The 24,332-nt window shown below is 47.3% G+C and overlaps 1 protein-coding gene across 2 annotated transcripts in view; it reads left to right on the forward strand.

Moving 5' to 3' along the window:
* The first annotated feature begins 3,664 nt into the window (after positions 1-3,664).
* OLFML2B (olfactomedin like 2B) overlaps positions 3,665-24,332 on the forward strand; it is a 45,232-nt gene continuing 24,564 nt past the window's right edge. For both annotated transcript variants that reach the window (XM_017892677.1, XM_017892678.1), the window contains exons 1-4: positions 3,665-4,332; positions 7,392-7,655; positions 9,627-9,734; positions 20,924-21,100. In XM_017892677.1, the coding sequence (XP_017748166.1) occupies positions 4,159-4,332; positions 7,392-7,655; positions 9,627-9,734; positions 20,924-21,100 (723 nt within the window). In that variant the 5' untranslated portion in view covers positions 3,665-4,158. The remainder of the gene's footprint in view (positions 4,333-7,391; positions 7,656-9,626; positions 9,735-20,923; positions 21,101-24,332) is intronic.

Genomic DNA, 24,332 nt, shown 5'->3' on the forward strand with positions numbered 1-24,332 from the left:
CACCATGGAATACTATGCAGCCATAAAAAAGGATGAGTTTGTGTCCTTTGTAGGGACATGGATGCAGCTGGAAACCATCATTCTCAGCAAACTATTGCAAGAACAGAAAACCAAACACCACATGTTCTCACTCATAGGTGGGAATTGAACAATGAGATCACTTGGACACAGGAAGGGGAACATCACACACCGGGGCCTATTATGGGGAGGGGGTGGGGGGGGATGGCATTGGGAGTTATACCTGATGTAAACGACGAGTTGATGGGTGCTGACAAGTTGATGGGTGCAGCAGACCAACATGGCACAAGTATACATAGGTAACAAACCTGCACATTGTGCACATGTACCCTAGAACTTAAAGTATATATATATAAAAAAGATTATAGTGTCCCTTAACTGTTCTTTGGAAAACAATTTGAACATTATGAAACGTTATGTTTTCCCTTGGAGATATTCCTTTGGGTCCTGCATGCTCATGAAGCTAATGACTCAGCTGGTTTGAAGGACCCCATGAGATCCTGACTCACCAAAGAAGGCAGTTTCCACATCCTGATGATGGAACTTTGTTCCATCCCCTTGGCCCAACCAATCAATGACCTCAATTTTTTAACCCCTCACTCTCCACAATCCCCTTAAAACTCCCAGCCCAGAACTCCCAGAGAGATGAATTCAAGGGTCTCCTCCCATCTCCTGACTTGGTGCCCTGCAATCATCAAATTCTTTCTCTGCTGCAAACCCTGCTGACACAGTGTAATTGGCCTGTTCCTGCATAGCAGATATAAGAACCTGTTGGTTCTATAACACGTTGACTGTGGTCAAAGACACAATCAAAGACAAGAAGTCGGGGAAGAGTAGCACCAGAAAGGTTCTCTCTTCTATTTGTTTATTTTATGAGGAAGCAAAATATCTTGTTTGGGTGGTTACCCCTAGATGTAAAGGAGACTGGGAAATTGAATGTCTGGTACAGGGGTAGCTGGAACTTGCTTAAATTAATTATGACTAGGTCAAAAAGCCAATGCTGTAAGAATAATGGAGTGGAAAATGGAAAGGGCTTGGGTCCTCGCTGACATCACTGAGTTGCTGAATTAAAATTTTAAACAGCCAACCTTGTCTTCTTAGAGTGGGATAATAAATATGTATTTGATTGAGACATTCCTAGAAGAATTTTCTATCACTTGCAGTCAAATGCACCCTAATGGATACAGAGATGGTATTTATAAAGGTAACTGAGCCTACACCCAGTTGGACTATTTGTAGTTCCCATTCATTCAACCAATATTTATTTAGTGTCCACTTTGTTCTAGGCACTGGTTAAACTCTGAAGATGTAATGGTGAGCAAAACCAACAAGGTCCTTGCCCTCTCGAATTTATAATCTAGTGGAGAAGACAGGCACCCCCAAAACAACCCACAAAGGAGTATAAATATCCATCTCTCCTGCTTCTATAAAAAAGAGGTATGTGGTATTATGGAAGCATTTAATAGAGCAATTATGCTGGTGGTGGAGTCAAGGAAGGCTGCCCTGAGAAGTGAGCAGCCCTCTGTAATACTAATATGCACATTCAGGATTATGTCTTTGCCCAGAATGCTCTCTTTCTCTCCCCTGCCACCGACCCCCGACCACATCATGTTGCCTTATCCACCATTTTGTTGAAACTTCCCATCATCCCAGTCATCTTCAGTATCATGCTTTCATGAAATCCACACTGACCTTTCCACTAGAAGTGACCTATTCCTTATTTAAACCCCATGAGATATGTTCTTACTCTGCCTCACAATTTCAGTGCTTATTCTGCTTACCTCCTGACTCCCACCCCCACTTTGTAAGATGTGAACTATCTCATCTTCCCATTAAATGTATAGCAACCTAGTTTGTTGTCTTGCACTTGGCCAACATTCAATGCTTAATCTTTAATTGATTTTTTTTTTTTTTTTTTTTTTTTTTGAGACCAAGTATTGCTCTGTAGCCCAGGCTGTAGTGCAGTAGCGGATCTCGGCTCGCTGTAACCTCTGCTTCCAGGGTTCAAGTGATTCTTCTGCCTCAGCCTCTAGAGTAGCTGGGATTACAGGTGCATGCCACCAGGCCAGGCTAATTTTTGTGTTTTTAGTAGAGATTACAGGGGTGAGCCACCACATTCTGTCCCTTAATTGAATTTTAAAACTACTTTTTATCGGTGGGGTGCAGTGGCTCACCCCTGTAATCCCAACACTTTGGGAGGGCAAGGCGGATGGATGGCTTGAGGCCAGGAGTTCAAGACCAGCATGGCAAAACCCTGACTACTAAAAATACAAAAAATTAAATGGGCATGGTGTCATGCACCTGTAATCCCAGGTACTCTGGAGGCTGAGGCATGAGAATCACTTGAACCCGGGAGGTGGAGGTTGCAGTGAGCCAAGATCATCCCGCCACTGCACTCCAGCCTGGGCAGCAGAGCAAGACTCTGTCTCAAACAAACAAACAATCAAATACACTGCATTTTATCAATGTTTATCCCCATATAGCTTCAGAAAAGATTTGATAGCTTACACAGAGGAGAGTGTGTGCATGATGTCCCCACAAGCCCAGACACCCAGAGCATTGAATTTTTGTCCATAAGCTGAGTTTTTTAAAGATTAAAATATATTAATAGAGGTTATTTTTACACGTACGTCAACTATTACTTATACGCGCTAGTTTCCTTAGTTTATTACAACCCTTATCCCTCAGCATAAGAAGCAAGGTGCTTGAATTTCCCAAGGGTCCGTAATATCCTTTGAAGGGGCCTGGCTCTGTTCGATATTCCGAATGACAGTTGTCCAGGATGGCACAGTGCCCTTCCTTAAATTCACATATTGCTAATCTTCATTGTAGGTTTATAAAAGGTTGTCCTCAGTAATTGAGGGACATAGTAACATAATTGCACACTACTGAAAGTGGACCCTCTCTTAGAGATAATCTGGTAACAGAGACCAGGAGATTTGTCCCTAACCAGGAAGACAGGAAGAGCTGTTCCCTTTGGTAATCATCTATCAGGCAGCAGCTTTCCCCATGGGGACTCGCGGAGAGTGTCGGAGATGTACAGTCATTCCTCTAACTTTCAATGTTTACGCAACTCAGGATACACTCCAGAAAGGAATTCAATGATTCTCCTCTGGGTGGAAGTATTACTAGGTTCTAAAGCCGTGGCAGGCAAGCAGCTACCAACGGCGCTAGGTTCAAAGCTGCCCGAGAACTCGCCCAGAGTTAAGTCAGGGAAAAGAAATGCCTGGGAACAAACGCGCCTTCTTCCTTGCCCCAGGTGTGCAAAAAGAGGATGCCGCAGATCCCCAACTGACTCGGGATTGGAGCGAGGGCTGAGTGCCTGCGATGGAAAGTCGCTCTTCTAGGCGAGAATGGGCAAACCCCCAGACTTCAGTGAGGCCGCTCCGGGTAACTTCTCTCCACTCACTTGCGATCAGATGAAAGGAAAGGAAAGCCCTTCCGACTTCACCCCCAGCCGGCGCTTTGCAGCTGAGCCCCAGCGGGGGAGGGGTCCGCCGGGTCCCCCCCCCCTCAGTCCGAGTCCTCCTCCGCCCCAGTCCGCCTCCGCCCCAGTCCGCCTCCGCCCGAGTCCCCCTCCGCCCGAGTCCCCCTCCGCCCGAGTCCTGTGCGCTTCCCGGTTCTCCTCCTCCGCGTGGTCACTGGCTGCATCTCCGCCGCCCCGGCACAATAGAGGCTCCGCCCTCCTTCCGCGCGAGTTCTCCGCGGCTCCCTAGCCCAGCAGCTTTCGCAGCCCGCGCCGCCACCGCCTCTGCCCGCCTGGTGCCAGGTCCCTGTGCTCCCCGAGGCTCCCCGCCGACCGTCCCGGCGCGCACCGCGGGCGTCTGTCCGAACGTCTTCCAGCCACCTGAGCCCTCCTGCGGGCGACGCACCCAGCTAGCCCTTGCCCGCCTCCCCTCTTCTCTGCGTCCGACTCTCCACTGGGGCTGCACAGTCGAGGGCTGCTCGCGTCGGAAAGGAGATGCCCAGAGTCTCTGGGGTTTACCCTCCCGTTCCGCTCAGTCGCACCCAGCTTTAGAAGGTGCTCTGAGCAGCCACTTTCGGCCTCTAGCTAGGACACCCTCTCGCAGAAGTACTTGCCGAGACCCCCCGCCCCAGCCATTCTCTGAAGGGGCTGAGGACCCTCTTATCGCGCCCCTCATGGCCAAGCCTCGGCTGCTAGTTCTCTACTTCGTTCTGACTGTGATTCCGGCCTGGGTGTCCAGCATTGTCCCCACAGGGACAAGCGAGCCCCCAGATGCGCAGACAGTGGCGCCTACGGAGGACGAGACTCTGCAAAACGAGGCGGACAACCAGGAGAACGTTTTATCTCAGGTAGGATGCCGAGTGCCACGACCGCTCTTCTTGCCCTGAATGGTGGTGAGAGCCAGAAGCTGGTCCTTGCTGAAGTTTTTAAGGGCAGCTGTTTTTCCTTCCATTACCAATGGAAAGGGCATTTGATTTTCATGTATCAGAATACTTTCTTAATGGAAGGATGTAAATTCTCCTCTCAAAATCATAGGGTCTTTAATCAGGAGAAAGGAGAGATGAAGGAAGGGAAGATGCCGCTCGACTTCTTGAGAAGAAAGAAAAAAAAAGTTGTTTTTGGTTTCAGGGTTGTGAAAAGTTATCTCTTATCTATGTGGTTGTTTGTCAGAATTGGAATGTGAAAACAGGCGGGTATGTTGACCAGGAGGCAGATGGCATATCCCATCGGGAGATATTTTATGGCAGAGGGTGAGACATCAGGCGGGAGCATGGGGTGAAGTCAGAACAGAAACTTGTGGTGAATGTGAGGTGACCCTCAAACAGAGAGATTGAGAACATGACGGGGTGTATTGGGAGGGGAGGGTGGGAATGCAGATGCAGGCAGCTGGGGCAGACGGTCAGTGGGGGCCCGAGTAAACCATGATAGCAGTGGACTTTGTAAAGTGTCTGTTTACCAAGTACTTAAACTTGTTTTTTATGACTCAGTCTTCAAAACACCCTAATACCCATATATAGATAAAGAGATACATGGGTAGGCCAGGAGTGGGTGGCTCACGCCAGTAATCCCAGCACTTTGGGAGGCTGAGGCAGGCGGATCTCGAGGTCAGGAGTTCGAGACCAGCCTGACCAATGTGATGAAACCCCATCTCTACTAAAAATACAAAAATTAGCCAGGCGTGGTGGTGGGCACCTGCAGTCCCAGCTACTTGGGAAGCTGAGGTAGCAGAATCGCTTGAACCCGGCAGGAGGCAGAGGTTGCAGTGAGCGGAGATCGGGCCACTGCACTCCAGCCTGAGTGACAGAGTGAGACTCCTCTGTCTCAAAAAAAAAAAAAAAAGAGATACAAGGGTAGAGCCAGGGCTTCTGACAGTCTTCAGCCCAGATCTCATGTCTGTAAGGAGTAGTTCTCTCTGGAGTGTTTATTTTGTGCTCTCCAGAGCCAGCATGATGACGTGTGGTGAGTGTCACCAGAATCCTCAGAATGGGGGATGTCTGAGAAAGGATCCTCCAGCGCTGCCTGTACCTTCACTTCCACCAAGCCCTAGGACTGGGCCTTATCTCCTTCCTGTAGAGAGAATGATCAGCTGCAATTTGGGATTTATCAAACACTAGCCTCCTCACTCTTCCTTTAATAATGATGCTAATATATGCCCTCTGCCCACCTATTACCTCCCACTGACCTCTAAATTGAAAAGACATAAAAATCTCTCACATTGAGGCTCTGGAACACTATCAACAAAAACTTTCCTGAAACCCGAGCCTCCTGAAAGGAAGGAATCCACCCAGGGTTCTCAGAGCAGGGTTACGTAGGAATCCAGGCAGAGTTTCAGAGAGCAGACAGCCACAATTTACTATCAACCCGTAAAGAACAGCCGCTTAAGTCACCCTTAACTATACCACCTTCTTCCACTGATCCATTCTGTATTTGACAACAGCCCTAAAGCAAATATTAATATTAGAAGAAACTCAACCTTTGCAAGGAAAACATTACAAGTCTTCTTCCCCCCAGACAGCATCCCAAGGAACATTTCCACTCAAACAAGCTCAATGCTTGCCTACCGGAATCATTAGTCAAATGAAGGGAACCCTTCTGCTTGCCTAGGAAGGGAGCCCTGGCTTTGGAGATGTAGGGCCTTTTGGAGAGGATTGGGAGAGAAGAGCCTTTTCCCAGCAAGTGCCCAGGGTTGGGGCTCCAGAAAGCCTACTGTCGCGTGTTTTCCTGCCTGGGGAGGCTGGCAGGGGCAAGTGCCCAGAAGGAAATGTTTAGCATTGCAAAAGCAGCAAGTGCTGCCAGTTTGCTCTCCTGGGTTTGGCCTGGGGTTTGGGTTCAGAAGCATAAACTCCTAGACTGAGTAAACCTTACTGACTTCTGGACCTGTCTCTTTCCTCTCAATTTCCTTTCTCCACATCTAACCCATCCTTCAAGGCCCAGATTAAATGCCACTCCTCGAAGACGTCTTCCCCGGCTTCCAGTTGGAGCCACTCTTAGCTCCCACTGCCCTTTCTCTCTGCCTCTTCAGGGGCACTTATCACTCTCTACTCTGTGTGACTGCTATTTATACGCCTCCTGCACTGCAGGCTTCTTGAGAGCAGGCTCTCCGTCTGGCCCATCTCTTTATCCTTCACAGCACCTCAGAGTCCTTAGTAGGCACTCCATAAATGTTGAATAAACGAATGAGAGATGCCAGTAGTCTTCAAACTTGAATACCAACTTTTCAATCTCTCCAATTTCTTCTTTTCCTTTTTACATTTACACCTGGATTCTGACTGGGCGCGGTGTCTCACGCCTGTAATCCCAGCACTTTTGGAGGCCAGGGCAGGTGGATCACTTGAGGTCAGGAGTTCAAGACCAGCCTGGCAAACATGGTGAAAGTGAAAATACAAAATTGGCTGGGCATGGTAGTATGCGCCTGTAATCCCAGCTACTTGGCAGGCTGAGGTAGGAGAATCACTTGAACCTGGGAGGTGGAGGTTGCAGTGATCTGAGATCATGCCACTGCACTCCAGTTTGGACAACAGAGCGAGACTCTGTCTCAAAAAAAAAAAAAAAAAAAAAAAAAGAAAGAAAGAAAAGAGAAAAAAAGAAAAAAGAAAAGAAATAGAAAGCAAAGGCTATTGGACAAATGACAGGGCTCATCTGTTTTTTCCTTTAAATAATGAAAGGCTAAGTCCCAATGAGAAAGGCACAGCTTTCCAAGACAAACGAAGAGAGCTGAACTCTGAATGCCTTCAAGGAAATGTCAGTCAGCAAACTGCATTTCAATGACCTATTGGCTCCGTGGTTCAGAGTTGTCTGAGGTCTCTGACTAGTGCAGCACGTTTGACTAAGTAAATGGAGAGCCTCCTTCTGGAGGCTGACTGACACCTGTGTTTGCATGCCCCCAACCCATTTTCTGTGTATCTAGTTGCTGGGGGACTATGACAAGGTCAAGGCTATGTCTGAGGGCTCAGACTGTCAGTGCAAGTGTGTGGTGAGACCCCTGGGCCGGGATGCCTGCCAGAGGATCAATGTGGGGGCCTCCAGGAAGGAAGACTTCTACACCGTGGAAACCATCACCTCAGGCTCGTCCTGCAAGTGTGCCTGTGTCGCACCCCCATCCGCCCTCAATCCCTGCGAGGGAGACTTCAGGCTCCAGAAGCTGCGGGAGGTGGACAGCCAGGACTTGAAGGTAGGACCTGGTATGAGGCAATGCCTTGGATGAGAGGGTACTTTTGAGACCCACAAGTCTAGCAGGGCCATGGTTGAAGATTGTAAACCCTTTGAAGAAGGTCAGGCCTGGTCCCTAGAGGGTGTGTGTGGATCAAGGTTGATGTCCTGGCAAACTTGTCCTTTTCAGCTCTAGTGTATAAGGGAGATGCTTAAAGCAAAGTGTGCCTGCCCCTCCTTATGGAGCCAGAGAGGCTGGGCCTGGGAGCAGCTGCCAGGCCCAGCTGGCCAAAAGAACTCAGTGTTCTTCAGGAAAATTGCTGCCACAATTTACTGTCAGCCCAGCACACACCCCAAAGACGCAAAAGAAAAATGCGAGTAAGCCTTTGGTCCTTAGCGCAAGGGCTGGGTTGGCCTAGGGAAGGAGAGGCCTGGGGCCTGCTCTAGATTGGGTCATCAAACTGTGATCCTTTCATGGTCTATAGGGTAGGGAAGCTCAGTCCCCACTTAGGCAGCCCCATGGATTGGCTGAGGGCTTCTTCTGATCCTGCACCCCCACTTCCCTTGCAGCCTTGGGTAGTGGAACAAGCTGGGTTTTGGAGTCAGACTGATTTGGGTTCAAATCATCGCTGTGTGATCCCACTTAAGTTATTTAACTTGTCTGCCCCCAGCTCCTTGAATAACGTGGGAATAATAACATCTACTTGGTGGGGTTATAAGAATCAATGAGATAACAACTGGGAAGTACTTGGCACAATACCAGACATTCAGCTAAGCATGACCATGTAAATGAATGAATGGATGACGATGTAAAGTGCTTCTGGCACCTGCGCTCTGCATGCCCTCAGTGCCGCCAGAGCCTCGGCCACCTTCCTCCCAGGGTCTGTACTAGCAGGCAGGACAGTATTGATAAAAACTGAGAAGGCTGGGTGTACTATGGCAGCTTGCCATAGAGCAAGAGTCTCAAAGATGGGACACTGAGTCCTCTTTTACCCCAGGGTCAGTTTAGCATTTTGTGCTAAGGAGAACTTGTTGATGTCTTTCAGAGCCTTTAGTAGACAATGAAGTTGAGTGTTTCAGAAGCATATCCTCAAGGTGTTGACATGTAGAGCCACCTTTTTGAGTGTTTATACAATAAAAATACCTGTTATGAGCCAGCTATCTTGGGGAAGCAGAGATGAAGGATACATGGACACTGCTTGTTTTCTTTTTTCACTATTTTAGGTTTAGGAGTACATGCGCAGGTTTGTTATAGAGGTAAACTCACGTCATGGGAGTCTGTTGTACAGATTATTTTGTCATCCAGTTACTAAGCCTAGTACCTAATAGTTATTTTTTTCTGCTCCTCCCCCTCCTCCTACCCTCCACCCTCAAGCAGGCCTTAGTATCTGTTGTTCCCTTCTTTGTGTCTATGAGTTCTCATCATTTAGCTCCCACCTATAAGTGAGAACATGTGGTATTTGGTTTTCTGTTCCTGTGTTAGTTTGCTAAGGATAATAGCCTCCAGCTCCATCCACGTTCCCATAAAAGACATAATCTCATGTTTTTCCTGGCTGCATATTATTCCATGGTGTATACATACTACATTTTTTTTATCCAGCCTGTCATTGATGTGCATTTAGGTTGATTCCATGTCTTTGCTATTGAGACAGTACTTTCAAGGAGCTCACAGTCTAGTAGGAAAGACAGATGTCAATGCAATTGACAGATTTCGTAAAAGAGGTGTAAACAGTTTGTGAAGAGGTCTCGACCTCAGGTTTACTTGTTCTTATAGGACTCTCCCATTTTCTTACCCAAACATTTCAGAAGGCAGAATGCACATACACCATTGTGCTTGCCTACATCCCTGCCTACACAAATGTGTTTCTCGTGGCAACCTCTCAATTCCTGGCTAGTGACTTTCCTGTCGAGCCCCCAGCATGCAGATCTGAAAGGAAACTGCCCTGTGTCTGTCTGCCCCAGCCCTGGACTAACCCCTTGCCTTGTTTCATAGCTCTCTACAATCATAGACTTGTTGGAAGGAGCGTTCTATGGCCTGGATCTCCTGAAGCTACATTCAGTCACCACCAAATTGGTGGGGCGAGTGGATAAACTGGAGGAGGTAAGGAAGATTCTGGTTTCCATATCTTTTTCTTGATCGAGCCCAAAAGTGTAACAAACATCCCACAGTAAATTTTCAGCTAACACATGTGCTGACTAGACTTAACCCATCCTATTCTATGAAAGGGAAAATACACATAAAAGATTCATCCAAAACTATGCCAAATTGTTGGTGACAAAGAAAATCAGTTAAGTAGAAATGCCAATACTGTACCTTCTTTTTTTCATCTATAAAATCCTCTTAATCATATAATCAATGTCTTTCCATTTTTACCTTGACTTCCAGGGACCTCAGAACTCAATGAAATACAAAGGTACAATAAGTATCTTACCTCCAGTTTTAAGGTGGAGTCATCTCCTTCCTTCGTATATGGTTCCTAACTTCTCTAACTGTTCTGGTTCATACCCCTGTATTTATGTGTGTGAATCCATCTGAAATTCATTTTAGAGGAAGAAGACATAAAAATGATTACTAGTAAGTAATGTTCCCTACTCGGCATTTAGACTAGTCATGCCCAGGATGAATGGACAAGTCATGCAATTTTCATAGACAAAGACACCATACTATTCTGACTGGGCTCTGGGAGTTGTACAGGTGGTGCTATGGTTTTCATCTAGTGGTGTGTGACATGATGATGGGAACATGGAGTTGTTACAGATACTGTGTTAATGTTGACAGTCTTGTTGCTGTGATGCCTTAACATATAGATGAGAAATCATTTAGTCACCCAAAAAGTAACTAACGATCATTATTCAATATTATTAGTAAGAAACTTCATGGATATGTTTCATTGACTCGCACCTGGTTCTTGGACTGATACTTGAAACAGTGACTCAAAGAGCTGCTGCTCTGAGTGGAAATCTATTTCTTTAATGTTTACAGTGTTACTGTAAGTGGTAAATTTAATAGCACAATGACTGTAAACATATCAATATTCCTTATGAAAAAGTGGACTTTTGGGGGGATATCATGAAAGAGCTAAGGTTCTTTAATCTATGATTAGTAGATGCAGTAGTTTGTGGCAGAAAGAGCAGCAGGCTCGGAGTCAGGACAGGATGAGTTCCTTACCTCTGTTTGAGCTGCCAAGCAGCCATGTCCTACCTTCTCCATCTGGACAGTGAGAATAGTACCCTGCCTACTCCGTATGATTACTCAGAGGATACAAAGTACACTAATCAGTATGAAAATGCCTTGAAATGGTTAAATTAAACAAGGCTCTGACCATGGAGAGATTGAGGACAAACATTCCTACATTACTTTGCCAAGAGAGCTGGCACAAAGATGATGAAACATTGAAGTTACAAGGATCAGTTTCAGCACACTCCTTCCACTCCTAAAAATTTTCCCAGAAAGTGAACACCAGTTCCTTTTCCACCCGCCCTTGGGCTTAGCTCCTCCAATGCTATGATGAGGTGTTTTCTGAATGTGGCTGTTGGCTCTGGGAGGGTTGGTAGGTCCTTAATCATATCAGTTATGAGGTCTGATGAGAGGGGTCAGGGTTTTCAATCCTGAAATTTGTAGACAGATCAGGGTGGCCAACAGAACTGCATCAGCCTCCTCCTCGCTGTCTGCCACTCTCTTCAAGGGGTTCTCTCAAAGAACTAGGACCCTGGGCATCTTGAGTATCTCCTTCCTCAATGTTAGCAGCTGGAATGATGACATTGTGGATGGTCAGCACCATCCCACTACCAATGGACTTCATGCAGGCTTCGGACTCTTCCTCCTAGTTAAAACTACTTTCTGGTTCTTTCAGATGCATTCAAAAGGAATTAAACCAAGATCCCATATTGGGAGGTGCCTGTGTTTTCCTAGGCCCCCAGAACCATCCAAATGTGCAATGCCCCTTTAAGAAAGGGATTGCTCTTCTATAGGGACAGGAGCAACAGCGACCTCTTCTGCTTTCGCCTGACCTTGGCAGCCAAACAGTTGCCATTCTGCCTGGAGAACACAGCTTGAGAAAGATAGATTTGGGGGGAGAGTACAGTGCTCTGGAGGCTAAGGTCAGGTGCTCAGTCTCTGAGAAGGCCAGTGGGCTGGGCTTGTCCAAGGACCACAGTCTCGTTACAGCCTTGTCCAACAGCTGAGCCCTCCCTGCTCAGGAGGGAGTATGGGTGAATTTGATGCAGTACCACTGTCCCAGCAGGGTGGTATCATCTATATAGTCACACAGTGACCTGGTTTTTGCAAAAAACAGTTTTAGTTACATCAGTGAGAGTATCTCCTTGCCAAAACTGTGGTATGTTTAGTAGCAAAGATTGGACCTTAATAATAATAATCCCTTACATTTATATAGCATATTATGTTTTGTAAAGCATTCCATATACATTTAGTCCATTTGTTCCTGGGTAGTGTGAGAATCAAGGAAATTAGATGACTTGGCCAAAATCACAGTGCTAGGAAGTATAGGGCCTTCTGGTTCCTGGTCCAGGGCTCTTTCTAATCAACCCTGTAAGTGTCTTCAAATCATTGCCATCTGCCCTGCAAGCATCAGTTTTTCCTAACAGGAATTTCAAACAATAGCTCTTCCAAGGAAATTTCTAGGCAGAACTGTGACTGTATCCCATAGTCCCATTAAACAGGATTAAAGTTGAGTTCGGGAAGGAGGTTTCCCCAACTACAGAGCCTAAGGTGATAGGGTGCTGAAGTGTGACAGTAGTCTTCAGATGGATCTGGGCCCCTGCGCCCAAATAGTGGTGCATTGTATTTGCTTGAGTTTGTCTCAAGGCTCATGCCAGCTGACTGTCTGGAGTCTGCAGTAATTGAAAAGGCAGAATGTTGAGTAAATTGAAAAAACACTCCCTCTCCAGCTCGGTTCTGCAGGAGGAATGGAAGTTAAATTCTGCTCCTGGTCCTTGAATATTCTTGAGTCCCAATGGTAGTTCTTTGGAGGTCAGACAAGACAAAAGGGGTCAGACTGGAGAGGCATTTTGCCCAGAGTAAGATCAATGGTTGCCAGTATAAGCAAGCACACATTTATGGGATACAGCCACAGTTCCACCTTGAGTATATAGGAGGAGGTAGGAATGGAAACTTCATTTGCAGATGAAAGAGGAAGGAAGGAGAGAGAAATGGAATCTGAACTATTTTGAGTTTACCTTTTGGTAAAATCAGCTCTGGGAGCAGCTCTGCTTAGTGGAATGATTTTGGGTAAGTTTTTGCTTTAAACAATGAAAAATGACACATGCATAGAAAAGTGTATAAACAATGAATGTAGTTTAACAAATTACTGTGAACAAAATGCCTATGTAACCACCAACCAGCTTAAGAAACAGACCAATTTTAACACCCCGAAAGGCCCCCACATGCTCTCTCTTACTCATACCCTTCCCTCAAGGGAACCTTTATCCTTACTTTTATGTTAAGCATCTTCCTTGTTTTTCTTTATGGTTTCATCATTTAAGGATGCATCCCTAAATGTAATCGTTTTGCCTTTTTTGAATGTTAAATACATAGAATCTTACATAAGTGTGTGTGTGTGTGTGTGTGTGTGTGTTGGACTTTTTTCATTCAATTTTATATTTTTAATATTTATCTATGTTGTTTTAGTGTCTTGTGGTTCATTCATTTTTATTGCTGTGTAGTATTCTATTGTATGAATATACTACAATTTATCTGTTCTCCTGATGATGGATATGTGGATTGTTTCCAGTTTCTGCATTCATAATTGAGAATAGCCCCATGGACTTTCCTGTACATGAACATCCCTGTGCATGTACCCTGGTGCATGTGTGCCTGCATTTCTCTATGGTACATTAGATAAATGGGACTAGAAGGTAAGCATTAGTTATGCTTATCTTCAACTTCATGAGATATTGCCAAACTGTTTTCCAAAGTAGTAGTATAAGTTTACATTCCCTCCAGCAGGGTATAAAAGTTCTATACACACTGGGCATGGTGGCTCACGCCTGTAATCCCAGCACTTTGGGAGGCCGAGGTGGGTGGATCACGAGGTCAGGAGATCGAGACCATCCTGACTAACACAGTGAAATCCCGTCTCTACTAAAGATACAAAAAATTAGCCGGGCATGGTGGCGGGCACCTGTAGTCCCAACTACTCTGGAGGCTGAGGCAAGAGAATGGCATGAACCTGGGAGGCAGAGCTTGCAGTGAGCTGAGATCGCACCACTGCACTCCAGCCTGGGCAACAGAGCAAGACTCTGTTTCAAAAAAAAAAAAAAAAGTTCTACACACATCATCACCAACACTTGGTATTGTCAGACTTTCCAGATTTTGTCAATTTGGAGGATATAACTTAATAGGATCATTTTGCTGTGTTCTAGAAACTTAACTCCAAAAATATCTTTCCAGTTCACTGGGGGAGGTCTGAAACCTCATAAAACAGTTTTAGAACTGCTCCAGGAACAAGAAACACTCAAGGTGGTCAGCAGTCCAGCATAGACCCTTTCTTTCCTGTGAGTGGCTGGGAAGGGGAAGGACATGCAGGAAGTGTGGGTACATGTTGGAGTTGAGGGGTGGGTGGGCACAGAACATAAGTATCTGAAGATACAGGAGTTAAAAGTCTATAAAGAAAATCTGTAATTTCCAAAGGCAAAGGCAAGCCCTGTTTGTTGCATACAGAGCTGGCAGTGGCACTCACTCAGCTCAAGAAAAGACTTCATCCGAGCTCCTAGTGCACTCAGAGACCCAAAGACTTGTAGGCTGCCCAGGCCTAAAGGTGGATTCTGAAGACAGCAGGACTAGAGGCATGGTGTTCAACCCGGAGCAGCACATACTGCTTCCAGGGGCAGATTGATTACTAAAGTGGAGAAAAAGACAAACAGAGGGACAGATCATTAAAATAATCTTCAGCATCAAGGCTTTAGTTGGTTTCAGTCATTTCTGTAAAATTTGCAAATTTTATTGAAGAAATGTCCCACTCCCACCTTGCTGCAGGATACCTGTAAGTGTTTGTAAGTGCTTGAAATGCTTATGTACACATGTGCCTTTGTATATGTGTGGGTGCATAGCCCATGCTCTTAAAATAGATGCATGCCTGTAAGCTTTCCATAGTGTGATTTCTGCCTTGTCCCTTCTGGTGTGTGTCTCTTTCCGTTTTCTCCAGTCTACCTGCTGGAATTTGCAAACCACATCCATGAGCATAGATGGCACCAGGGAACCTTGTGTCCCAGCTGAAGCCTTTTCTCCTGATAATGTTGCCTCCAAGGAAGATTTAAGTCCACGATGGATTTACCAGACCCAGAACTGGCCCGCTCCCCAGAATGTACTGGCATAGGCATTGCTGAGGTCTTCTCCCCCACACCTAAAGCACTGGTGGCTTTTGTGTTTCTGGACTGAAAGGCATGATCAAAGAAGCATTCCTGACCCTGGTGGATATATCTTTTCACCAGCTAATAAGAAAACGTAATTTTCATCTGTGCAGACTTGGCTGTGAGTTGGGGGAGCTGTCTCTTTCCAAGCCTCCCCTTTCCTCCCACCCTGCAACCCTGTCGAGACACCCCCAGGGCTCACTCTCTCTCCTGATCAAATCTCCTCTCTCCGAGGGGTTTGCTGTAAGGCATTTCACTCTTCTTCCTCAAGTGAAGGCTGGGAGAGGGGCACTGCTTACCCAGCCTGACTTCAGTGTCCTCATACGTGAAAAGGCAGAGGGTTGAAGTTAATGTTTCTAAGATATATTTCAGCCCTAACGCTATTTAATTCAATTTACATCTTAATATGAGTTAAAGCCAATATATTACCTCTCCTGGGGTTGTATATACTTCAAATCTAATTTGCCATTGTGGAAAATAAGGTTTTCTTCTCAGCAAAAGAGACTTACAGTGCAAGTGTCAGCCCTCCATCTGTCTGCCTAGGAACAGTTTAGAGCTGCCAGGATGTGCAGGCGTGCATGGCTCGAGTGGCCCTATTTTAAGGGGTAATGTTATCCCTAATACAGAAATTCATCACCAGAGGCTTGGGACTTCTTGTTGTTGCCTTGTTTGACTCTCCTGCCAGGCCCTGGACTTCTTAAGGGCAAGTTGGGTCAAGTCATATTTGTTTCCCAGGCCCTGGTCCCGCACCTGATGTAGGACGGATGCTCCACATCTGTTTGGTTGGATGAGTGTTCAATGGGGCAGCTGGTGGCTCCCTGAACCCAGGCCTGCCTGTCTCTCCCATCAGCTGTGGTTGGAGGGATTAGGCCACGGCCCACCTGTCCTGCCATCAGGAGCGCCGGCTGTTTCCAGCTGTTCTCTTCCCCAGCATTCTTACCAGGGGCTAGGAGACAGCTGTCAGCTGGGGTGGCTGTCCCAGGCCATCTGGTCCTAGCTGTCTCCTGGATGGTGCAAACGGTGAGCATGGTGAGCTGATGGGAACTGCGAGCCCTCCCTCCTTGGGTCCAGTTACCCTCACACTTGCTTAGTTCACTCCCACGAGAAACTATGTCCCATATGCCCTTGGGCTTGCCATCTGGATCTTAGCCCTGTGCACATCCAGCTATCTGCCAGGGAATCCTGATGCCCACAGGACCTACCAGGCGGCCTCCTATGCAGCCTCCTTAGATGTGGCTGTGTGCACCTGCTGTGTGACTTGGGGCCAAGGTTTGGCCCACCTGCAGTCTGGCTTTGTCTACTCCCACAGGTGTCTAACATGTCTCTCTACAGCACACCAGCCTTGGGTACTTACCTTCCTCCCCACGCCAGCCATACCAAACCCTAGCTTCCCTTTCCTTTTCCACCTGCATATCTGCTATGGAGACCCCAGGGGTCCCTTCCACTCCAGCTTCACCCACATGCCTCAAGCCCGATTTCTGTGCCCAGCACTGTACCACATGCAGCCCCTCATCCATCTCCATGCCAAGCCTGAGTGAGGTAGGTGTCATCATTCCTTCTTTTTCCACCTGGGGCCTAGAGAGGTTTCATCCCTTGCCCTATGTGGTTATATAAGCAGGCCATGACTGTGGTGTGGGTTTACACCTGATCTCCAGAGCCAGACCCTCCCCTACACACACCCCGTCCCTGATTCTGGTTGTAAAAGCGAGACCACAGAGAACTGCCAGAGTTCTGCCCCATGGTCATCTTTCCCCTGGTCCTAAGGTTTTGGTTTAAGCCACTACACAGTCTCACCCAGGCACACGCACACGTGTCTAAGAGCTGGACAAGGTCAGGATACAGTCTGTGTCCTTCATACCCATTCCACCAGTCTACACATCTGGTTGTGCCAGCCCTCCATGGCTTGTCAAAACACCAGCCATACTGACTAGGGCTGACTGATGGCTGTACTCCTAACTCCACCTGCATCCGGTTCCCCTTTGACAAGGGTCCCTGCCTTGTTTGCACATTCTCTCCCTCTGGTGTGTGTGCATCTGGCTGAAGTCAGCAGTGGACACCTGTTCCATCTGGCAGTGTGGCACCAGTGGACACCTGTTCCCATCAGGCACCCTCTAGTGCCCAACTGCATACCAGTCCTGCACATGGCACTTGTTCTATGAACACCTCTCAGTTCCTTGGCTCTGCCTGGCCCAAGAAATCATGAGAACAAAGTTCCCAAATCTTTCATTGCCACAGTTGGCTGTGTCCAGCCTTCTGTCCCAGCCCTCTATCTATCTGCTCTTTCTCCCTCTTCCCTTCCCTCTTCTTCATTGTGCCAGGATCCTTGGCAGGGGCCATGGGTACACTTGCTTCTGCCAGATAGGTACAATTCCCACATCCTCTGCCACGTTGCCAGCACTGCCCACGAGCCAAGTTGCACACACCATAAATGTCATGGTTGTAGCTGTCCCAGGGGGAAAAGCCTGAGGCATGAGATCATGGAGTTCACCTATCCCCCAGGGCAGAATCGAGGGTACTCTGTGCAAGTGGCATCCCCTGCATCTCCTGAGAATTGCCTCACCAAAGGCCTTTGGTGTGAGGAGCGCAGAGTCCCAGGGAGAGGTGGGGAGCTCTTGAGGGTCAGCACCCCCAGGTTAGAGGTGGCTGATTGGGGGTGGCCAAGGAGGGGCAGCTGTGGCTGCTGCCCTGGGGGACACCAGCTGGTTCAGCCCTGCAGGCCAATGGGGTGATACCACCGCCAGCTTCTTGTTTATTCAGGCGGCTGGCGGGCTTTGCCATTCCCGTGAGGGGAATAAACTGTACTACTCCTCCGGGTTCTCAGGGCAGGCTTGCGTAAAACCCTCCTCTGTGGAAATGCAGAATAACAGCTCCTCACTGACACCCGAAAGGGGATGGGAGACTCTAAACCAATGTGAAGGGGGGCTCCCTAGGGCCCTAGAAACCCCAAGACCTGGGGGGACGCCCTTTGCCTCACAGTGAGCATGCCACACCCACTGATGCACGATGTTTAGGAATCTAGTGAGATCTTCTGTCAAATAATAAGGATGCTTAGGCCCAGCCAGCCAGTCCACCCAGAGGTATCAGCGCCTTTAGTAGAGTCTTGGGGCCAGTGCTGGGCCGCAGGTGTGGACACTCTTCAGTCCGCTCCTCAGAGAAGCCTATCAACCTGACCGAGGAGTCAGTGCCTGCGTCTGTCACATCACCCTGGCAGAGTCTCTGCAGAGCACTTTTCACTCGTTGATATTTTCTTGTCTATTTCTTTGTCTATTGCCTACTTACCCCTCATGGAGGGTGACCTTCACCAGGGCAGGATCCCAGTGGCCTTGCTCACCCTTGAACCCTCAGTGCAGCATTGAGCACATGAACACCTTAATAAAAAGGTAACACATTGAATCCCTGCACTTGCTGGGCTTGGTGATCTGTCTTAGGCTGTGAGAGCTACAGGAAAGGCATCCGCAGGTGTTGCTTTCAGCAGGTGCTGATGGACTACAGAAATGCTTGAACCCCACTAAGGGGCCAGGAACTTTTCCCATCAGTCCCAGAAAGAACTTAGCTCCTATAAAACAGACCTTCTCACACATTTCTGTCCACTCTTCAAGCAGCTGTGCCCCAAGCTTTCTCCACTTAAGGCGGTGCTTCTCAAACTTTAATGTGTACGCAGAGCGTCTGGGGATCTTGTTAAAATACAGATTCTGATTTGGCAGGTCTGAGCGGGCCTGGGAATCTGCATTTCTGACAAGCTCCTGTGTGATGCTGATGCTGCTGAACTCTGCACCACACTTTGAATAGTGAGGATTTATGAGAGTCCAACATTTCTGTATTTCTCAGCATCTATGCATATCCTGTCATGTATCCTGAACCCAAACTGCAAGTATTCTCTGGCTTTTTGGCATGCTTGGTGCTGCTGAGAGCTGTATGTGTGCCAGGATCCTCTCCTGGTGTTCTTAGTGATCCAACAGGTGAGCTGAAGGAGCAAGGGCTAGAAGACCGGGTGCTGGTTCCACTCTGTCACTTTTTTGTAGTGGTCTTGAGCAAGTCCCATTCTTGCTCTGGGCCTCAGGTGAAATGAAAGATTAGGCATGAGTTCTTGGGTCCATTCCAGCTGTAACATTTTATGAAAAATAACAGCCACTTAGTCCGGTATGTTTCATGCACATCCATATATATTAATTCACTTAATCCTCCTAACAACCTATAGGAAAAGTGCTAATACTATCCCCATTTTACAGATGGGAAACTGAAGCAGACGTGTTTCAGTAATGTGCCTGAGATCTCAGATCTAGCAATAGCAGCATGGAGGGGTGAACCGGTTTCCTTCAAAATCCATGCTCTTACCCATTACACTTGACCTCCTGATAGACAACACCTATCAGGAGTGATTGTGCACCCAGGAAGATCACTCATTCTGGGCGTTCTTAAAACAAGACCTCTTTCTCATGGAATTTAGGTCTCACAGTTAATTCTGTGCAATTTAGAGAGGCTGGCTTAGCCTAAGTGCCATGGAACACACTGAGCCCTTCCAGCGCTCAGGATCTGGCATGCAATGAAATGCCATAAGAATGGCATGGCTGATGGTTCGGGAGCCAGGTTCATTTAACAAGCACCTATTGGGCTTCTCTGGGCAGCCCCTGTAGGAGCCCCTGGAGCCGCGGTGTGTGGGTGTCACTGCCTGGATATACGCACGTCCCCTGGCTCTGCATCACTGGGACTTTCCTCTAGGATGTTAGTAGCATCCCACCAGGCTGCAGAGCTGTGCCTGGCAATGTCAGCTTTTACACTTCCTGTGTCTGTTAGTTAAAGAAAGATGGAAAGCAAACACATCCTGTATTTTACATTGTTGCTTCCTCAACCTCATAAACAGGGCCCAATGGAGGACATCACATTTAAAAATGTAGATGCTCATGGAAACTTTAGTATGAGGGCCAAAGTTGGATCTCAATGTAGTCAAATCTCTTTAAAAATAACTAGAGGAGAAGGGACACCTCTAAGGCTGTCAACAACTTTCCTTGATTTAAATCCCATTCAGTGTTCACCTTCTCTAGGAAGCTACCTGGGATGCCTCCACTCTCCTCTTGCTCTGAACTCAGGAAACCTCACATTTGGCATTTACAGAACTTGACATGGTTTATCCATCTCCAGTTATAGTTGACATCTCTCCCACCCCACCCAGGTCCAGAACCCCAAGGATACTTAAAGCCTTTCTTTCTGTAGCACTACACTTAGACACTCAAGAGGTACTCACCAGTGTTGGTTGACTGAAATGTAGCCTTGACCCTCTCTGGTATTAACCAGGTCTGGAGCATGGCTAATTTGCCAAGTGAGGGGTCGTGTAGTGAAACGGTTTTTATGAGTAAATAGGAAAGTTTGAAGCAGGCCTATCAATTTTCTATGTAAATGATGTTTTTAAAGTACCAGGGAATGGTTTCTGCTCACTAAAAGGCAGAGTAGTTTTGTTGTTCTTGTTTTTTGTTTGTTTGTTTGGCCACCTCTTCCAAAATTACTTAGAAAGCCCCTCTTTCATTGACTGAGCTACTGGTTCACATGTATGGGATGCGAGTGAATGGAATTCTTTAATGTTCTTCAACACGGAGTAAGGGTGGACTATATACAAAGGACAGAAAAAGAGGTTGGTGTCCTGGTGGCCCAGAGACTTGGCAATGTTGTTAATAGAAAAGCTATGGTAGTTTGGGCAGTATTTCCTGTAGTTGGATATACCAGGGCTGAACTGCCCTGGAAATACTGCCAGGGGACCTGGTACCAGTGCTCAGCCCAGGACTGGGCACACTCTCTAGCCCCAATCATTTGTTGGATGAATTTTCAGCCTGTCTCTTGTGTCTATGTGCTCTGAGTGAAGATGGCTGCTAGCTGCCTCCTGCTTGTCTTCGGGTGCTTTAATGGATCATCTTTTTTTTTCCTTCTCAGGAAGTTTCTAAAAACCTCACCAAGGAAAACGAACAAATCAAAGAGGACATAGAAGAAATTCAAACTGAGATGAATAAGCGAGGCAAAGAAAACTGCTCTGAAAACATCCTAGATAGCATGCCAGACATCCGCTCAGCCCTGCAGAGGGATGCGGCGGCAGCCTACGCCCACCCAGAGGTACAGCCCCAGCCTCCAAGGGCCTCTGATCACAAGCCCTGGAAGCATGATACCAGCATCTCTCCTCTGCATAGAACTTTTCAGGCTTCAGACTTTTAACAAAGATGAGCTCATTTCATCCATACAATAGTTCTGCAGGTTCTGTAGATTTGATGAGCAGTTGACCCCATTTTACTTCACACTGAAGCCCAGAGAGGTTCAGCAAGTGTTGAAGCCAGGACTGAAATCTGAGTCTGAGTCCCAGCCCCTATTTTTTTTTCACAATCTTATGTCCCACCTTTGTGAACATCTCTTGTGTTTGTAAATAGGGAAGATATGCATGCTGGCTTGTCTGGGACCATCCTGGTTTACTCCTGCTGTCATAGCATTTTTTTTTTTTTTTTTTTTTTTTTTTTTTTTTTTTTTTTAGAGACAAGTTCCAGCTCTGTCACCAAGGCTGGAGTGCAGTGTTGTGATCATAGCTCACTGCAGCCTCAAATTCCTGGGCTCAAGTGATCCTCCTGCCTCAGCCTCCTGGTTAGCTAGGACCACAGGCACATGCTACCATGCCTGGTAATAAAAATTTGTTACTTTTTATTTTTTGTAAATATGGGGTCTTGCCATGTAGTTTTTGTAAATATGGCTGGTCTGGAACTCCTGGCCACAAGCAATCCTCTTGCATCAGCCTCCCAAATCACTGCGATGACAGGCGTGAGCCACCGTACCTGGCCCTGGCATGGTTATTAATAGCACCCTCTTTTACTCTAAAAAATGCCCCAGTTTGGAAACAAATTATATTTCCTCCCTCCTCATTTATAGGGGACTTTGTAATTTACTACATATTTTCATCCCTATACCATGTGGCTGTCATCACAGCCCTAGAAAAGCAGGCTGGACAGAGATCAATATCCTCATTTTACAGATAAGGAAACAGATCCAGCTGTGGGCATGGTCTCCCTCTCTCAGTTGGGAAGTGGTGGCAAAGGGTCTCAACCCTCTGTTTCTTCCTACCCAGTTGTGTTCCTAGCACAAAGTTACCCATGATGGGAACACTGTCTAATATGATTTGAGTGATACTGAAAGAACTGCTTGCTTAAAAATGCCTCCCCATTTGGTGCCTGTTTCTTTTGGTTCCAATTACTACTAAGTTATTTTTATGTACTAATGGTTAAATGCTGCCATTTAATGTATTGGGTTATTTACTGAATTGTTGTCCAAGAAATAGGCATTAATTTGGGTGATAGTCCAAAAGGAAGAGGAAACAGGTAAGTTTTGGTGGCAGGACTTGAAGAGTCCTAATTAGCAAGGCACACTATTAGCAAGATGGGTCTGGATCAAGTATTGTAAAAGGGGTCATTGGGCAGCCAGGGGATGACAGCATTTAAGAGAGACTTCGCTGATTTTAACTGGTTACCAGGGGTTGATGGTAGATGGCAGAGCCGTGACACTGGTGTCTGGGGAGTGGGTTCCAGGTGGGCCATTGAGGGATCCCCTCAGCTTCGGGGAGTCGTTCTGAGTGTGGATTGAGCAGGGCCTGGGACAGCTGGAGCCCCTGAGCTGGTTTCTCTGTATGCTGTGACGTGAAGAACTTTTGGGAAGCATTGCTGTGCAGGACTGTGTTGCCTGGGCCATTAAGGATTTAGATAAGAGAGGAAGGAAGGCTGGGTATGTGGGCTTGAAACTCTTGGGTAGGGCAGTTCATCAAAGGGTGCCAGGCAGGCAGCAGCTGGGTTTGGGGATCTTAGGCCCACATGTTCCAAAGGCAGGACTGCAGGCAGATTGGGGCTTTTGAGGCAACAAGCCCTGAAAAGAGTATGGTGCCTCCACCCTCCCCAATATGTAACTCAAAATAAAAATTCCAAACCATAAAATAGATATAAAACAGGTCAATAATTTTCTGGCTTTGCCCATGATGACTACTTTGGTGCTTTCTTGGAAATATCATATTTCTTCAAAAATTATTTTGATTCTCATTTTTGGGTGTACCTGACATGCTGGCTACTGAGCAAGTGTTTAGTCTGCTTGGTGGGTCATCTCTGAGTGGGTCTGAGCTCATAAACCAAGGAGCCAGAAAACATTTGGGCTGGAAGGGAACTTGATGGCTCCCACTCATTACAGCTGGGTGCAGTGTCTCTTATCTCAGCCCACCTGGCATCAGCGGCCCAGCTGCCCAACAGAGCCAGGTGTCCCTTTCCCACTCTGGCTTCCAGTTTCCCAGTCGGCTGAGCTTAAGAATGCATCTGTCGTCTTGATGACACATTATGTGGTATGTTCGGGAACCCAGTTCAGAATTCCTGAGGGCAAACAGCAAAAACCAAATCAAACACACCAAACCCTTTTTCTCCTTGCTCAGCAAAATCCCTTCCCCTCCTCCAGTCCCCATTCATCACGCTGCTGAAGTTAGCACAATCCTTCCCCACAAGGACGGTGGGGCAGAAAGGGGAAGTGGTGCAGGAGGCCCCAAGGCAGGATCTTTTGCCATCCCTCTGTTTAGTGAACCCCATGCCAAAAAGCGGGTCGAAGGGGCACTGGGTTTGGTTGTTTATTTTTAGGGTTCCTGTAGATTATGTCAGAGCTTTCTTGGAATGGTAAGTGGTAATTTGTTGAGGGCTTCTCTCTAAGATGGTCCTTGCCTGGGGGGTTGGCATGGGGCTCTGGGGGCAGGGTTGGGAATGGAGAGAGCAGGGTGAGAGTGGAGAGAGCAAGGTGGGAGTAGGAACATTCGACTCCAGGAGCTGAAGTCATACAACAGACTCTTGGATTCACAGAGAAAGGAAATCGAAGCTTGGAGGGGGCCGCTGCCACCCAGCGCAGCCTGTCGCCCGTGGATCCGAGGAAATTATATGTTCTCTGGCAAGGGCTGTCCATGGTCTTGTTCCATTTCCTTGGTTGGGAGAAAGCACTGCAGTTCCCACCCTTCCCTGAGAGCCTGGAATTAAAGACAGTTCCTGGGGTTTGTGGCGAAGAAATGACAACCTGCTTTTGCAATGCAGAGGGAGACCAGGGTCCGGTAATTAGATGCCCTTCAGTGTCTGAGTCATGGGCTGTGGCCAGGGTCTCCTGACAGCCTGCCGAGCAGCTCTTCCTAGTGGGAAATGAGGGATCTCCCAAGTCTGCTGGGTGGGAGCCAGACCACGACCCGGAGGACTACGGGAGGCAGGCAAGTTTTTGGATGGCAGGCGAGTTAGTCCTGTGGTCACAGCTGCAGGCAGAGGCTTAATGGAAGGAAGAGGCAGGCTCTGAGGGCAGGCAG

Source organism: Rhinopithecus bieti, unplaced genomic scaffold (assembly GCF_001698545.2).
Source record: "Rhinopithecus bieti isolate Rb0 unplaced genomic scaffold, ASM169854v2 scaffold_22442, whole genome shotgun sequence".
Taxonomy (NCBI): domain Eukaryota; kingdom Metazoa; phylum Chordata; class Mammalia; order Primates; family Cercopithecidae; genus Rhinopithecus; species Rhinopithecus bieti.